The sequence below is a fragment of the Poeciliopsis prolifica genome, unplaced genomic scaffold (assembly GCF_027474105.1).
Source record: "Poeciliopsis prolifica strain line A6 unplaced genomic scaffold, Auburn_PproV2 SCAFFOLD007, whole genome shotgun sequence".
Lineage (NCBI taxonomy): Eukaryota > Metazoa > Chordata > Actinopteri > Cyprinodontiformes > Poeciliidae > Poeciliopsis > Poeciliopsis prolifica.
Window position 1 is genome coordinate 6,813,216 of NW_026562382.1, and position 17,123 is coordinate 6,830,338.

General features: G+C 39.2%; 3 protein-coding genes across 3 annotated transcripts; 2 read left to right on the forward strand and 1 right to left on the reverse strand.

The window, feature by feature from the left end:
- Positions 1-5,438, forward strand: si:ch211-160b11.4 (retinitis pigmentosa 1-like 1 protein). Its single transcript, XM_055032337.1, has 6 exons — positions 1-134; positions 916-2,001; positions 2,470-2,552; positions 2,668-2,802; positions 3,436-3,538; positions 4,791-5,438. The coding sequence occupies exons 1-6, from the start codon at positions 98-100 to the stop codon at positions 4,856-4,858; spliced, it is 1,512 nt and encodes a 503-aa protein (XP_054888312.1). The 5' UTR covers positions 1-97; the 3' UTR covers positions 4,859-5,438.
- Positions 5,439-7,813: 2,375 nt separating this feature from the next.
- mettl21cb (methyltransferase 21C, AARS1 lysine b) lies at positions 7,814-10,579 on the forward strand. Its single transcript, XM_055032346.1, has 5 exons — positions 7,814-8,031; positions 8,263-8,382; positions 8,512-8,675; positions 9,038-9,155; positions 10,006-10,579. Exons 2-5 carry the CDS (start codon positions 8,265-8,267, stop codon positions 10,401-10,403), a joined length of 798 nt encoding a protein of 265 aa, XP_054888321.1. The 5' UTR covers positions 7,814-8,031; positions 8,263-8,264; the 3' UTR covers positions 10,404-10,579.
- A 133-nt stretch (positions 10,580-10,712) lies between these two features.
- Positions 10,713-16,157, reverse strand: LOC129361472 (rhodopsin kinase GRK1-like). The gene is made up of 7 exons (XM_055032336.1): positions 15,263-16,157; positions 14,118-14,245; positions 13,384-13,541; positions 12,991-13,074; positions 12,553-12,677; positions 12,277-12,478; positions 10,713-11,626 (listed from the first exon to the last, which is right to left on the reverse strand). Exons 1-7 carry the CDS (start codon positions 15,959-15,961, stop codon positions 11,337-11,339), a joined length of 1,686 nt encoding a protein of 561 aa, XP_054888311.1. The 5' UTR covers positions 15,962-16,157; the 3' UTR covers positions 10,713-11,336.
- Between the last annotated feature and the right edge of the window lie 966 nt (positions 16,158-17,123).

A 17,123-nucleotide genomic window follows, 5' to 3' on the forward strand; every position in this document is an offset into this window, starting at 1 on the left:
AAGAACGAAATAAAGCTATTGTTCAAGTCAGAGAGCAGAGAGACAACATTTGAAACGGTCTCAATCGGGAATACTGAAGCAAATTTTAGAAATCAAGATGAAGACGCTGGTGCTGCTCTTCGTGAGCGTTACAGGTATGAGAGTTTTCATTTTCCCAGGAGAGGAACAGACTAAATCCTCTCCTGTCCGTCTGTGCCGTTTACTGGCAGCTTACGAGTCTCTCTTACTACACTTTTCCATGCACCGTAGTTTTGAGCTGTTTTGCAGTGAAGTCTTCTGTCAGAAACTTACTAACAGTGTAATGTAAGTTTAAATATTCAATAATGAAAGGGTTGCTGCTTTTACAGCACTTATAAAAAGAATAGATTATTTTCCAGATAACTTCCCTCACCGACGAAGGGTCAGATTTAAATTTTATTGCAGTGACTGTAAAATGTCCTCTCCTACCAAGCAGCTTCAAAACAGATTTAATATCAACACAAAAAGGATGGCGGTTGTTTTCATGCCTCCTAACTTTATTTTTCTATTATTTCACATTGCAAGCACAAACTGCAATCTATTTTGTTGGGTTTTATGTTAAAGCTATAAAGTCTACAGTCTTAAGTTACATACTATAAGTGTCTCTTTGAAAACAATTTGTTGCAATAGGCTTCAGCTGAGATGAAAATGTTTTGAAAAATATCCACTTGGAGTTTTGAGATTTGTTTTTGTAAAAGAAAAATTGAAAATTGTAAGCATATTTTTTTTCCAACTCCAAATGGTGAATTATTTTCTGTTGTTTTTTTCATCCAAAATCCCCAAAAAATAATAAATGGTATCCCGTTGATAATGGTTTTATCAACGACCATTTATATCAACTGTTAATAACCTCAGCTTTTTTTTTTCTTCCAATATTCTCACAACTTCTGTTTACAGTGGCTATGGGAATGCCCACAGTCCCAAAAGATCCAGTTGCAGAAGACAAAAACCAGCCGCCAGTGGCCGGGGACTGGGTACCCGCCCTGGGGCATGTGGTGGTGGAGCATCCTGCACCGCGGGTTGAACCTGATCCCAAAGAACAGCAGGAGAAAACGGCTCCAGCAGAACAGAAAGAGAAAGAGGATCAACCTGAGACCAAACCAGATGAAGTCCCGGTGGAGGAAGAGTTGGAACCAGAACAAGAACCAGCACCAGAATCATCTGGTTTGGTCTCTCAACCTGAGACCAAACCAGATGAGGTCCCGGTGGAGGAAGAGTTGGAACCAGAACAAGAACCAGCACCAGAGGGAGAGGCAGAGCCTGTAGAGGGTCCTGACTTTCAGGTGGAGTCTGACGTTAATGTTGAAGTCGAAGGACAACCTCAATATGAACTGGAGGAAGAAGAAGAAGAAATAGACCCTGGTGTTCAGGTGCAATCAGCTCCTAGGGTAGATGTTGGAGCTCACATGAAGCTGGAACCAGAAGAGACACCTGAGTCAAAAGAATCTCCAGAGACATTTCAGGCACAAGCGGAGCTCGATGGAGGAATAAGTGCAGAGATGGAAGATGAAGAGAGGCAACCCCTCGCTGTGATGGAGTTAGAGCCGCTGGACGATGCCGACATGCCTGCAGAGGAAGTGAGCGAGATGTCAGAAGAAGAAATGGCTTACAGAGAGGCTTTTCAGGAACAGGATTCTCCAGAGGAGGAGGTAGAAGAGGAGGAGGACAAGGTAGACAGAGAGGAAGATTTGATGCAGAAACATGAAAATAATGTTCCAGATGAGCAAGAAATCTTGGAGCTGGAACCAGAGTTAACAGGAGAGCAAAATCCAGAAGACACACCAGATGCTGCGGTTCTGGTTGAGGAACCGCTGGATCCAGCGGCGCAGCAGACGATGCCTCTGTCAGAAAACTATTTCCCAGAGGAAGAGGCAGGAATGGAGATGTATGCAAGGGATGGAGCACCAGAGCAATTCCCAGAGGGGCAAGGAATGGAAGATGAAGGTCTTCCAATGATGATGGAAGATGATATACAAATGCAAGGTGAGAGGAGATGAAACATTATTCTTTTAAATTAAGCAGCACACTGGAACTGTTGGATTTATTTAAGATTTCAACTACTGGACGTGTTTAAGAGCTTAATTCTGTTATTATAGATGAGGTTGCATAAAGGAATTTATTTTTTGTTCAGTTTTGTTTAAATATAAAATGTAATGTCTAGAATAGAATAGAATAGAATAGAATAGAATAGAATAGAATAGAATAGAATAGAATAGAATAGAATAGGCCATCTTTAGAAGAACAATAAAAATCTGGGTAGAAGCACATATTTTTTTATTTTTTTCCTTTTTTTAAAGGCGCACAAGCTTATATTTCCGAATAGTAGATGATCTTATATTTTAAGACAGGCCATTGGTAACCACAAAAATGAATGCAGTTAATGTTAAAACGTTTAAATGTTTAAATTATCCCGCAATTAAGAAAATCTTGCATTTTTCCTTTTTGCCACAGGGGAGCGCTATTGTCCCGGTATGATTGTTGATGGGAAGTGTTACCAGTTCTTCAAAGGGCCTCTCAATTACGAAGATGCCGAGGTGATATTATTAATACGTCATTTCTTCCCGATTGAAATTATTTATGTTTTAAGATTTCTTCACAAACTCGAGATGATCTCACACGACATCCCTCCGTCTGTTTATTTTCTTGTAGCTCTTTTGCCAAGAACAATTTCCAGGAGGTCACTTGGGCTCCATCACAACCCAACTCGTCCACCAAGAGCTGATGAGTCTTATGCGGCAGAGCGGAGGATACACACGGACCTGGGTTGGAGGACGACGACTAGATGTGTGTATTCTTCACAACTTCATATCTCGTCAGCTGCAGAACCTGCACGATGTTTTATTTGGAGGCTCACTTTCAGTGAAGCCTGTCAGCCACCACATTATCAACCAAACATCCTGTTGCCTTGTCCACGCTTGAATTTTTATGCTTCTTCTATAGTTATTATTGCATTCTGTGTAATTCCAACTTTCCTAAAGACAAAATGTCTGACAATCACGACTCTTCAAAAATATTCATTACGTAGAATTTTAAATTAAAATCAATTCCCAACATTTCACTTAGCATCTTTTTATATTTCCATTTTATTATTATTATTTTTTTAATTAAATTAGTTGTCAGATATACTGATGTTGGTGCATAGTGCTTTGCATTAAAAAGGTTCTGGGTTCAATCCAGGCTCCAAACAAACACAAGACACAAGCAGCAGAAATGATTCACTGAGGTTTAAATTATTACTTTGTTACTGTTCAATCTAAGGTTTTTTTCTGTATTCACACACTTGTCAACATGTCCTGAGATAATTTAGCTTAACTTTAACAAGAGGCCTTAATGTTTGCATCGCTCTGCATCGTTCGGACGGTTCATTCCTCAAGTGGAGGAGTGACGGGTTCTCATGCTTATTTTGTCACATTGCAGAGACGCTTCGTCTGGTTGGACGGATCCCGCTGGAGCTATGAAGACTGGCTCCCCGGCGAACCGAATCACACAGCCGGGGTGGAGAACTGCGTGGAAATTCTCGGTAAGAGATGACCTGCTGGTCAAATTTGAGATTTCAATTGAGGTTGGAAATATTTTTTTCAAATTTCAATATTTTTATTAAAAAAAAAAAAAAAAAAAAACGTTTTTAGGCACATGTTGATTTATTGATTGAAGCTGAACACAGTGTTTCACACAAACACAACTTAATTACAGGTTGTTTCCAACTAATACTAGTGCCTCATTATGCTGAAAAACTTTGCTGTGATAAAGTTTCTTATGTTTTTAGCTTGTTTGCTGCAGCTTGTAAAGCCTCTTGAGGAGTTTACTGAAAACACTTCACACTGATATTTTCCATAACCCATTTGCATCCTGCTCTGCCTCCTGTTGATAATAATTCACATGAAGGATGTGATCTCCTGCTGTGATGGAACAGCAGCTTTAAAAAAACAAAAAAACCTCCCTTCATATCTGAAAAGCAGCTTGATTTCTATTCAGAAATGCAGGACAAAAACCTTAAGTCTGTACTATAGTTTAAAAACTTATCAGCAGATATTTTAAAGATGTCAGCAGTTCTTAAAATGACTGTTTAATTTATGTGATCAAACCGGATAACTTCTAACTTTACCTAACTGGATATGAAGCGGTGCAGCTAAACAGTGAGTTTAGCGTAAGGAAACTAAAGAAAGTGTCATTCCCCTGTGGTTTATTGTCACAAAATATGCTGCTTCTTTAAGCAAATACACATATTTTACTGATTTCTCCCATATCGATGAGGGGGACAGCAGGCAGAGCAGACGTGCGTGGACAGGATGAGAGCTAAAAGCAACGACATGAACAGATTTTCCCTCAGGTTTCCCTCTAAACATAGAAAGGTGAACTGTGTTTGATCAATTCTGCAAACCTACATTATTGGATATGAGTTCCATAATTCAACACTGAATTTTAGCCTCCATGTTTGATGAAGTCTAATTGGCTGATGACGGCCACTAAAGTTTACAAAACTAGCTACTTGCTTTAAGGAACAGTAAATCGTTCATATTTTCATATATGGTCAAGTTGGTTTGTGTATTTGTTTATTTCAATTAATAAGTGAAATGGTGGTTAACTGTCTTATTTACTCAAGTTGTCTTGACCTGATTTTAAAATTTGCTTGATAGAGTGAATTATTTTTAAGACACAGTACATGGCAGTTTCCAAATGTTTAGTTTATTATTTAAATATTAAAAGTGGCAGTAAAGGAACGCTTAACTTTTTACTCATGATTTGATTTTTGTCTGTTTCTGTTCCTTCAGGAAATGGAAAGTTTAATGACTTCACATGTTGGGAACCTCAGGCTTTCGTCTGCTCCTACCCTGCTTAGTCAATTCAGAGGAAGAACAACAAGCTACTCTTTTTTTTTTTACCTGAATGTTTGCTTAATTCAGAGTTGTATCCATTGCTTTGTGTCTGTATTAGGAACAAACTTTTTAGACTAAATAATTAGTCCACAAAGAAAAATAGATAAGTCAATATTTCAGTCAAAACCATGTGGTTTTTGGTTGTCAACCAGGATTAGTTTTGTAAATTGGCAAACGATGTTGTTTTTAGAAAATGGGTGAAGTTCACTTGTAACATTTTCATGTCAGATGCTCCAATCATATTACAGCAACGTTTGATTTTATGGCATCAGCTGGTTGGGGTAAAATTCAAACCTCATACTTGAGTTATTTCTCAATGTATTTGATTTTTAAAAAAACATAAACTTTTTGATAAAGAAAAACTTTTTAGCAGTGATTATATTGTTGTGAATACCAGCATGAGGTAGCATGTAATTACACTGTTACTGCATGTTTATAAGTACACGTCTAGACCACTGTATGTTCAAGGTTTAAATACGCTTAAAAAAATCTAATATTTGCTGTCAGAATAACATAAGATTCAAGAATAAACTATTAACAAGGGTTTTTTTTTTCAATCTGTATAAATTAAAGTTTAATTTAATATTCATGTAACCATCTTATAATGAGTACAGTTTGGGGGAGTGAAGGTGATTTAATTACAATCTTCAGTTGTTAATCTCGTCATGAGTTACATTTATAAAGTGCAGGTTATTGGTTTTCTATTAGTTGTTTTAAATACAACGAATTGAGAAAATGTTCCTGAAAAAGGCTTAGATTAGGTTTAACTCCTGCAGCTGTTTCCGATATCCTCGATTAGTTAAAACTACACATTGCTGATTAGGAAATAGAGATGACAAATTTTAATTGTATGTCAAATGCAGGGCATTTCATAAATTATGTATTTGATGCAACTGCCAAGCAAAACACTAATAGTCTGTCTAATCAATTTGCATAATGTACACCCCCAGAATGTAGATTGGTGAGAAACCAGGTTATGTTTGTTACAAACAGTCAGCTTAAAACTACAAATGTGTTTGCTAAACTGATCACAAGTGATCACACTCTTGCGTTCAGAAAGCATCTTTGTTCATTCAATAGAAATCCTCGCCCTCTTTTTAATGTTACTGCGGATTAAAACCCATTTACTAATATATTTACACTCCCCTGCTGCAAATAGAGCTACTATAAGCCCGCTGTGCCTTACATGCTGCTGTGTGACTCATTTTCCACTGACCCATACACAATCTTTTCCTGACCTTTGCACACAGAGATGAGGATTACAAACTCTAAGGTCTTTATCCTGCTGTTGTATTTGCTGACTGCTCCACCTATGGATGCATGAATTATCACCACACACACATGCACACCCGCGTTCTCACCACCATTCCTAATATTCAGATGACAGGGACTTTTCTCAACTATTGTTCAAAATGCCACATGGGTTCTCTCAGGCTTTCCACTGTTCTCCTACCAGGAAAAGTTATGGCTGCAGGAATTAAGAGATCATGAATAAATGGGCATGTGAGCTCTGCTACTCATAGGAATAGCCCTTACGGCTTTAGTGTACAGTAAGTATTTAAATAGCTCACGTTAATTTATGGACTCTACATATCATCGGAAAGGATTGTTTTTGTTGTTGTGAGTCAGTGCAATACATTTAATTTCTTCACATGCTTAGAACAGAGAGCCATATATTCCTCCTGTTGGGATCTTGTTGCTCTGCAGTGATGGAAATCCCCCTCCTCCATAATACCTTCACTGATTATTAGTGTTGCTGTTTAAATGAAAGTGACTCACTGTTTGTGCTCACCATCTGTCAGTTCAAGCCATTTTCCAGCTTCATGCAGCACCGCCACCTGTTTGCCGGCTCCACTCTGTGTGTTTGTGAGCTCAATTCACCGAAGCTGTGAATCCTCTCACCTAAACCTGGACAGCCTGGCTTACAACGCCGTCACCGAGTCCGCTCTCAGTCAGCAGGCTGGACTGTGCTGCTAGCAACATCACACCCAAAACAAGCTTTAGGGAATTGTCTTTTAGTATGTTTTTATGTACCAACACTTAACTCTTGAATCTAATTGTAGTGTTAACTATTTCTTTTGGTTGAATGACACCGGAACTTGGCATTTTGTGGATGAGGGAAATCCCTTGTGTTTTGTATACAGTATGTTTCTGCAGCATCAAATTTCTTTATAATAACTGCAAAAACTCCTCCTGCAGAAACCCATTTATCACCCAATTATGTCACTGAGGCATGTGGCAGCAGGGAAACACTTAAAACATGCAGGCTAGTGTTGACAGAACTGACAAGCACCGTACCAGACTTTCTGGTAAGCCATAAATAGTTCAATGTAAAACATGAGAAATGCTTTCGTTGAAATTAGCGGTAGATATATGATTAGAGATACTGAGACGCATGGTAAAAACAATTTCTGAATGTGGGATTTGTTTTTGAGAAAAACTACATATGGATATCCTTCTTTAATGGCATCACAGCACATGCATGGAGGATGAGAGGCTTCTTTGCCATCACCCTAATCTTTTTTTCACGCCAGAGACTCTCAATAAGAGTCAACTCAGGACTCTAGACGGGACACTCCAAAATATACCTATTATATTAATAGATATAAGCATATACAAACATGGTCAAATTAAAACTTTAAAACAAACATCTGCCAAAAGAAATCTGTGCTTTGAATTTTTACATTTAGAGACCCGTATAAAGTTGTTTAGTTAACCAAACATTATTTTTAATCTGGTTGCCTCCATCTTTTGTGAGCAGGTTTACACTAGAAGAAGGGAATAATTATTGTATGACACACATTATTAAATTTAAAGGCACAATAACTCACATATTGTCAAGCCAAATCAAGAGAACTGGTTGGGTCTAACAGAAGATGTGAGGAAAAGGATGAAAGGTGGGAGTGCATGGGAGTCGGTTTCAATCATGTAATCTTCTGCACATGTGTGGCATAGCAGAGGATATAGCATCACACAGTGCAAGCTGCTGTTGAAGCGTAGGGAGGGGAGGGGAGACCCCTGCTTCAGGTCACAGAGAGCAGATGAAGCCGCCTCTATAAAGACATGGACTCAACCTACAAAGGTGCGCACTCTGGCAAAAACATAAATTAGAAGAGGAGAATACCGCTTCCTGAAGGTATGTTTCACATTTTATGAAATTTGGCATTTCAACTAAGAATTTTTATTCCACGTACTGAGATGGCTAAAGAACAACATAATATGCGTTTTGAGTTGAAAAGAAAATGAAAGTGTTAAAAACTATGTTTCCGTACCTGTTCTGCACTTCAGCACATTGGGAGATTTTCAATATTTGTATGAAGATGTTTATCACTTTGTGACGTTCTCATCTCTCAACACTGTCCAGAAGACATGGAAGGATTGTTATCAGCCAGCCAGCCTTTTCTACCAAAGACTTCAGAAAGCAGAAGGAAAGAAATCATGAGTCATGATGAGAAACTGCAGAGCAAGGAAGAAATGACTGATCTGGGTAAACCACAATTCACTTTATCAGGACAAGCTGTCACTGAAAAGTACAGAGAAATAGTTTTAGACAGTTACTCATTACAAAGCCTGATAGATGCAAATATATAAATGTATGTGATGTCTCGTGCTGAAGCTTTGACAGACCAAGATATGATGACAAGGGAGGGTTTGGACAGGAGAAATGTGTGGGAGCCGAGCGTTTATTATCCCCTGGGAAAGGAGTCCTTTCATTTTGTTGGTCATGAAGTCAACATCCGGGAGTCCACGGACTCATACGGCGCTCTGATTTGGCCTGGGGTGAGTCCTTCCATCACCATTCTACAAATTCACTGGACAACAGCCATGGCTTTTGAATGAATGGTTCCCTGAGTGAGGCATGCTTACTGCCACCCCACAACCAATCAAAACACTGGGGATTGTCTGAATTTTAAGATGCAGTGCAAATTCATACGAAGCAAGTTAAATAGTGATACTGTTGTCAACAATAATGGAGTGGCAGAAGTCCATTGACTGCACTGGTACAAAATGTGCACCTAATTTGTTTTTTATTTTATATTCGTGCGGTCTTCCTCTTTCTGATGCCGTTCTTTACAACTAGCTAGCTGGTCCATATCAAAAACTTCCACTGCTGATAAATATAAAAACTTGTCTCTTTATAGGCAATAGCTCTCTGTCAGTTTTTAGAAAACAACCAGCAACAAATGAACCTGATGGACAAAGCAGTGCTGGAGCTTGGAGCAGGAACTGGCTTACTCTCCATAGTGGCAAGTTTGTTAGGTAAGTTTGTGTTTACATGGTTTGAATGAATTATTTTTAAATTCATGAAAAGGTATGGATGGATATTGTTGAATTTGAGTTGTTTTTATTGGCTCATTAAATTTTTATTTTTTTTAATTTTGGGGGGTGAATACTTTAGCTTTGTAGCTAATTTTAGCTTTAATTATCTTTGTAGCTAAATTTAACTTTAATTAGCTTTTTAGCTAATTTTAGCTTTAATTAGCTTTGTAGCTAAATTTAGCATTAATTAGCTTTGTAGCTAATTTTAGTTGTAATGTAGTTTGTTGCGTACTGTGCGAAGTTACATCAGATCAACATGCTCGCGATAGCCTACATGCTACTATAAGTATTTTAGCTAGCTTTAGTTGTTTTGTTTTGTTTTATTTACAAACTTTTGCTTGCACATTAGGGGGAGTAAAATTATAAAACTTGACATTCATCCACAATGTTTGACATATTAGCTAAAAACTATAACACACTCACTGCTCTTGAACGGATGGCCTTACAATCTGGCTTTGTAAGCAGTCTTCTGGACCAATTTATGAGACTCCATAGCTGGGATTTTTACACTGACTTAAAGTTTTCACTCATTTTCAACAGTTTTTCCAATAAATGTTTTATGCAGAAACTATTTTTGCTTTTTCTGCTGCTTTTCCTTCTTTCTCATATTCCTGCAATTCTTCTGCGGTCGGCTTAAAACGCTTCTGCAATTTTCACCACACATTGAGCTTACAGCAATGCAAATTTTTCTAGTTTTCATTTGATTTTTGTATTTTTTGGGGGGGGGGCATTTTAGTACATTTTAAAAGTATATCACTCAAACAAAAATAAAATATTATGTCTCCACCAGGTGCCTGGGTGACTGCTACTGATCTGCCTGACATCTTGTCCAATCTGTCCTTCAACCTTCGCCGGAATACCAAGGGGCGTTCACGCTACATCCCCCAGGTGGCTGCCCTCTCCTGGGGCCAGGAGCTGGAGCGAGACTTCCCCTTCCCGTCCTACCGCTACGATTATGTGCTTGCCGCTGATGTGGTGTATCACCACGACTTCCTTGGGGAACTGCTCAACACTATGCTTCACTTCTGCAGACCAGGGAGTGGGACAACCCTGCTTTGGGCGAACAAAATTAGGTTCCAGTCAGACCTGAGGTTCGCAGAGAGCTTTAAGAGCAGTTTCAACACAACACTGCTTGTTGAGGTACCGCAGGAGAATGTGTGGATATACAAGGCCACAGCGAAGGAGTGAACAAACGAGATGTAAAAGCTCAAAACCAGCTCAAGAACTTCCTAAATTTGTTTTTCTTTTGTTGATTTAAATCAGTGCAGGGAAACGTTTGGCTTGTTCCATAATCATACGATTCGTATTTTCCAGTAATATCACATGAAATGAAATCACGGTAATACTTTCCAAGTACCCTTTCAGTTTTGATATGGGCCTGGATGACATTCCTTGACTGGAGTCTAAACACCATATTGCAAATGCAAAGTTCCTGACACAAAATTTCATATGAATAAACTATTTTTATTTTAATCTCTTGAAACATTTTCTACTTCTGAACAATATAATTTTTTTTTTTAGAAATAATTGGTTTCCTATTGTTTACCTCAGAAAAAACCGACCCGACATAGTGTTGCATTCACAGTTATTCATTATAAGTGACAATAGTTGATCAATAAATAAATGTTTAAGAAATATTTAAAAACAAGCGTGAAAGTTTGAGCTTTTTGGGCATTGCAGCGTGGAATAAAATCAGTTTTATAACTTATAAAGAAAAAAAACACTTTCACATAAATGGCATGTACTCTATAGCAGCATGTCAACAAAAAGAAAAAAGAAAAAAAGCTTTTGAAATGTTCAGAAAATTACTGACAGCACCAGATGCATAATTACTAAAACTATTAATGGGATTTTTAAAACGCCTTGTGTGAAGTCAGGACATGACCACATGAAATTAAGTTACGTTGTTTGGAATTGCTAAATGAAGTCCTCTCCAAATTCAAGCTTCACCTTTATTTTGTCCTTTGCATTTCCAGGAAAGGAAAACAGGTCAAAAAGTTCTCCGTCTGTAGTCAGAAAGCTCAGAAGACACTTTTGTCCTTCCCGGGGGCTTTAATGAGACCTCTTCTAAAGAAATACAAGTCTATAAACTGCATTTATTTTCAGTTTGTGTCCATGACTTTACGATATGCAGCAAGTTGAGGACTTTGGCTGCTCCAGGATGGACTCTCTGCGGAGATCGTTTGGGATGGTGCCTTCAGGCCCCCAGAGGTTCAGCTCTCCATAAATGCCCATGTCAATCATTTCCTCTTGCCAGGGGATGGAGATGTTGCCTGTAGCAAACTCGTCAAAAAATGTCTTATCGGGATCCTCCAAAGCGACACCCCTCACCGAGGAGAAAGCCCCAACGTCATCCAGGTCCTTGGCGTAGACTACTTTAGGGTCGGGGACAAACGGAGGCGGGAGAATACCTGAGGAGTTCAGAAAAAATAGATGTGTTAAAGCTTTACTAGTACCTACTGAGACTTTATAAGCCATTAATGAATGTTTGAGTGTTTTGACATTTTGTTACATTTGAATTACCAACACATAAACTTAATAAACTCTGAGATTTTGTGATAGTCAGTAGACAATTGTGAATCAGAAGGAAAATGATATACGTAAATTTACAGAATAAAAGTCTGAAAAGTGTGGCACCCGTTAACATTTAACCCCTTATACGTCTGCCTGTTTGTGTTGTTTCTTCGTTCTCCACCAGTCTCAGATCTTTGGTGCCCTCTTTCAGGTTTTCTTTACCAACTTTATGAGCTTTGGCATATTTTCTTTCCACACTGACTAAGATTATACTGTGATTCTGCCACAGAATAATGATACTCACAAGTTAGTATGAGCTCTACTCACTCGTTATAGTTGCATTGAAATTTGTTTAGGGATGTCAGAGTAAAAGGGGCTGAATATATATGTATGCCTTTTTTTCTACTTATAAAAAAAAAATCATCTTTTTCTTTCCACTTCACAATTAGGCAATAGTTTATGTTGGATTATGGGATAAATGCAGAAATATTCCGATACTCAGTATTTGTGGTCTTCGTATGTCTAGAAAAGACTGAAGGCTGCGTACCTGCATTGAGTTTCCTCCAGTTAATGTCTTTGAAAAAAGGATGTGCTCTGATTTCATCGCAGCATTCGTTCTTAAACCCCATCCTCTGATCAACCTCTTTAGCCAGCAGCCCGTCACACAGCGATTTCGCGTGTTCACTGAAGTTATCCGGGTAGGTCACCACGCGGTTCAGCATGCGCTCCTTCATCTCTTCTCTTTCAACCTGAGCAGACGACGAACAACCTCTCACCGGCTCATTCATCCAATAAACTCCAACAGAGACTGAAAGAGCCAAACCTTTTCTCCTCGGTTTCGAAACGGATTCTTAGCCGCGATGAACTCATATAGAGTCACCCCCAAGGTGAAGTAGTCCACCGAGGTGTCATATTTATCTCCTTTCAGCATCTCTGGAGCCATGTAACCTGCAAGTGGAAAAGTAATCAGTGAAGTAAATCTTTTAAAATGTAACTTTACAGAGCTTATGTCTATTCAGGAAAAACAAAGTGGTGGGTCAGAGCAAATGTAGGGGAAGAAGGAGACAACTCACTGTCACAATCTTGATTTTGTTCATTAAAAGGCATGCTTGTTGCATCAAGGAGGACAGGCCATTATAGTTATAGAGACACAAATATGGCGAAAGAGAGGTAAAAAAATAAACTAGAGGTGGAGGGACACCAGTAACGACGACTGTGAAATGCACACAGAAAAAAGTTAAGAAGATAAAATTAGACTAACCTGGTGTTCCAGCGTAGCCTTTAGTCATTGTTTTGCCTTCTTTTAGCTCTACAGCAAGACCCAAGTCAGATATACGAACATTGCCTGTTAAAACAAATTTGAATCAAATTAACAGAATACCACAAAAAATTTAACGTTTTTTTTTTTTTTTTACTTAGAATTATGTTATTGTCATTGAACAAAGACAACAGTGGAGCACACAACAATTTCACGCAGTTTTAGTGATGGCATTGTTGAGCAATCTGATAGCCAACATGGGAGACAACTATTTCTGAGTCTGGCTGCTCAACAACAGACGCTGCAGAATCTTCTGCCAGACGCCAAATGGATGACCAGAGCATGGAGAGGATGGGTGTGATCTACAGGCACTGAGGTTTTAGTAAGAGCATTTACCATCATTGTCAAGCAGCACATTTTCTGGTTTGAGGTCACGGTAGATGATTCTCTTCTGGTGGAGGTGCTCCAGACCCTGGATGATCTGAGCGATGTAAAAACAGGCTCTGGGCTCGTCAAACCCAGGGTTGTTCTCGTCCACCAGGTAGACGTGGTACCTGAGCAGAGCAAACAACAGAGGACGACTCTTCACATGTAAAAAATGCTGCTAGCATTCATAATGTTGTGTATAGATGGACACATTATAGAATACTCAATTATATTTTTAATGCATTTAAGTTAGTGAATATGAATTGAAAACTACTTTAAAAAAAACAGATTTTCTGAAAAAGCTGATTTTGAACTTGTTTTCAACTTTAGATGACGATAAGAGGTCAGCGCTTTAGGAGAACCCACAAAACATTTCGCGTCCGCTGAAAATGAGTGCCTTGTTTTGCCTTCATAAAGCATTCCTTCGGGGACGTATTTGCATGAACCGATTCTGAACTTGTGCCCTTCTGCTTGGCATGTATGTCGCTGAGATCCTTCATCTGAGTAACACGAGTTTGGATTTTATAAGCAAGCAAAAAGATATGAGAAATAAATTCATGCACAGAAGTTAGAGTTAAATTACACTTGGTATGATTGCTGAAGTTTCATCTCGCCTTTTTTAGGTCTTCCCTCTCAAATGAGTTATTCTTATGTTGGAACAGTGGAATAAAAAAAAAACTGTGTGGTTTGCATAGTGAATTTACTTGAGGTCTCCTCCATTCATGATGGTCATGACCAGACAAAGCTCCTCCTTTGTCTGAAAGGCGTAAGCCAATGAGACAATAAAGCGACTGTGGACCTTCTCCAGAATCCTCTTCTCCACCATTGCCCCCTACAGGGATAAAACATGAGAGGCAATTTTAATAAAATGAGATAAGGGACTTTAAACTACAAAAAGCTACAACAGAGCCTTGTGCGTCAGTGCACTTCCATTTTCGGGAGGAAGTGGGACGTGCATTTTGCAAGATGACCTCAGCCGAGTCAAGGGCAAGATATAACTGTGCAAGGAGTTCCCTTCAGAGGAGCTTTTCAGTAAAGCCCCCAGTAATCACTCTATCCCTGTCTCAGTGTTTAATTCTGCAGGCTAAAGCCAAACGAGACAAAGGCAGGGACAAAGATGATTAACACCCCTGCAGCCCGGCAAGCACAGAACACTTTTACTAATACATGAAGCCAAATCAATATCTTGATTATTCAGACTTCTTTGGAACAAAAAGAGCAGCTAATTGAATGTAATGCCTACCAAAATAAAGAAGCCAGTGATAAATTCATGCAATAAAACGCTCTATGCATTGAAATTGTCGTAAATCGTGCAGTTTGCTGCGTGGGAAAGTAAACTTTCACCAGTTCCCACTTTTGCGTATCTAATTGAAGAGAAGGAAGTCTGATGTTTGCTTAACTATAAAAGAGTCACAAATATATGCACATCTGAAAATGTTGCACAATAAATAAAAATCGCTGTCGTCATAGTGTTTGTGTTTGCAGTATCTCAGTCTAGGGACGTCTTGGTTGCAACATCATCCAACGTTTCAGGTGCTGTGCATTCACTATCCATCACTATCCGTTACGATGTGATCAAGTTCTTACAGATCAATCACACAGTGTGGGGTGTGACTATCTGATGATGGAAAACTTTTATTTTGACAGAATTTATCTTTTTTTTTTTCAAATATAAGATGAAACAATTTTTTCTGGTGCTAGAAGTTTATAGATTTTGAATACTTTCTTTTTATTATCATCAACGAAGAAGATAAAGTCCTTTTTCTAAATCAACTTTGAAGGCATTGTGTGTTTTCAAAGCCAGCTGAGTAACAGACATATATAAAAAAAAAAAGTGCAGGGCTTTCACCTCATAGCCTTTCCTCTTCTTCAGCCTCTTCTTGTTGAGTTTCTTACATGCGTAAAGTTTCCCGGTGGCTTTCATCTGACAGGCAGACACTTCCCCGAAGCCACCTTTCCCCAGCACACGGAAGTCCAGGAACCAGTCTGCATCCATGGGCTGCATCTCCAGCCACTTCCACTGCAGGAACCTCTTCAGGTACATGCTCTCCAGATAGAACGTGTAAGGGGCCTCTTGGAGGTACTCCAGCGTTTTGGCCAGCGATGCAGAGAACAAATCATCCCCTACAGCCTCCAGGTTTTCCTTTACCTTGGCTATGATGTCCTCAGGAAGGTACGGGCAGAAGTGTTTGGCTGATGGGTCCATGTACCTCTGGACAATCTTGGAGGCTTTCTTTCCTCTGTCAGCGTCCTCTGCCAGGTCATAGTCCTCGATGTCTTTCCACAAACGACAAGCGCCGTGATACTCTTTATTCGCTTCCAAGAATTCCCTAAAGAGGCGTTTGCCGATCGGCTGTTCCACACAGATCGAGTCAAAGGCCAAATCTAGGGTGTCTCTGAGGCCCTCACAGATGGTGATGTGGGGTAGTTTGAGCCGAGCGTGGTACTTCTTCTCCCGGGCTGCTGCAGGGTTGGAGCCATCGATGCTTCCACGTGCGTTGATGTACGCAGAATTTGCTACCACAGTGGTCAGTCCTCCGATATCCATGTTGAGGGCAGGTGAGTGTTAGGCAAAGGAAAGGGAAGACATTGCAAAGGGAGAACAGAGGCAGATGGTGTTTGATAATAATTACTCTCCAAATGTGAGGATGGAAAAGGGGGAAAAGGAGCTAGGAAACAGGAGACAGAGGAGTGGTAGTGGGAGCATAAGGGGGGAAATGCTACTCAGGAAGACTGCAGCACAATTTGAGGGACTGTGCTACACAAATACACGCACACAGGAACACACACACCTGAGTCAACACCTTTCAGTAATCCATTAACACCCCAATGCCCCAGACAAAGTGTGCGAGCACCTGCTGGAACAGTACAACACCAGAACCGTCTGTAGGAGTCAACCAGTGCAAGTAGATTCGATTCATTTTGCTGTAGTTTGAAAAAGCAAAACGGTCTAAAACTGAATGAGGTTGACTGTAAGTTGTTGCTAATGCTTATCCCAGTTTAAGGGTAAAAGGAAAACAATGCAATGATCTGCAAATGATAAAAAAAACAGATAATAAATAAATATAACTTGTACTTCTGCAAGACATTTCAAAGAGAGCTGCCTGATGAGATTTTATGTGACTCAACAAAACAGAGCAGGACGTATACGTTACTTGGAAGGAAAATGTCACGGGCTTCACTTCACATTTCACACTTTACTACAAAAAAGTAGGAAAGCATTCAAAAATGCCACTCATTTGTTTCAGCCTCTTTTTTTACTGTGACATTGTTAAACTAATACAAGGAAACAATTGGCATCAACTACTTAGTAGATAGTGTAATTGTGTAATTTTATCACAACTTGGAACATCAGTTCAATCTAGGATCTGAAAATGTAAGTATAACTCGACTGCAAACCTATGAAGACTTGACGTTTCACCTAAACTGACTGACCACAAAGAGAGCTCTCATTGCTGAAGCAGCCAAGAGGCAAACAGCAACTCTGGAGGAGCTGCAAAGATCCATGGCTCGGGTAAAACACTAGACCAAAATGAAACTTCTGACATGGATTTTGTGGTGAGTTATGAATTATTGTTATATTGCAAAACTGAAGTGTGCTTGAGTATTTTAAGTCACATTATACTTGAGGATCAATGACACAACTTTCAAAAATGTCTTCTTCTCTCACCAGTCCAAATTAAATAAAAAAAAACAGGATCATTTTCAGA

Bases quoted from the DNA above. Each gene is read 5' to 3' on its own strand.
- LOC129361472 (XM_055032336.1), bottom strand. From the start codon at position 15,961: ATGGATATCGGAGGACTGACCACTGTGGTAGCAAATTCTGCGTACATC. The intron at 13,542-14,117 runs GTAAATTCACTA...TGCTCTGCTCAG, and splicing joins ATGAATGGAGGAGACCTCAA to GTACCACGTCTACCTGGTGG. The intron at 12,479-12,552 runs GTTTGGCTCTTT...TCGTCTGCTCAG, and splicing joins TTCGAAACCGAGGAGAAAAG to GTTGAAAGAGAAGAGATGAA.
- si:ch211-160b11.4 (XM_055032337.1), top strand. From the start codon at position 98: ATGAAGACGCTGGTGCTGCTCTTCGTGAGCGTTACAG. The intron at 2,553-2,667 runs GTGATATTATTA...ATTTTCTTGTAG, and splicing joins TCAATTACGAAGATGCCGAG to CTCTTTTGCCAAGAACAATT. The intron at 2,803-3,435 runs GTGTGTATTCTT...GTCACATTGCAG, and splicing joins TTGGAGGACGACGACTAGAT to AGACGCTTCGTCTGGTTGGA.
- mettl21cb (XM_055032346.1), top strand. From the start codon at position 8,265: ATGGAAGGATTGTTATCAGCCAGCCAGCCTTTTCTACCAAAGACTTCA. The intron at 8,676-9,037 runs GTGAGTCCTTCC...GTCTCTTTATAG, and splicing joins GCGCTCTGATTTGGCCTGGG to GCAATAGCTCTCTGTCAGTT. The intron at 9,156-10,005 runs GTAAGTTTGTGT...TGTCTCCACCAG, and splicing joins CATAGTGGCAAGTTTGTTAG to GTGCCTGGGTGACTGCTACT.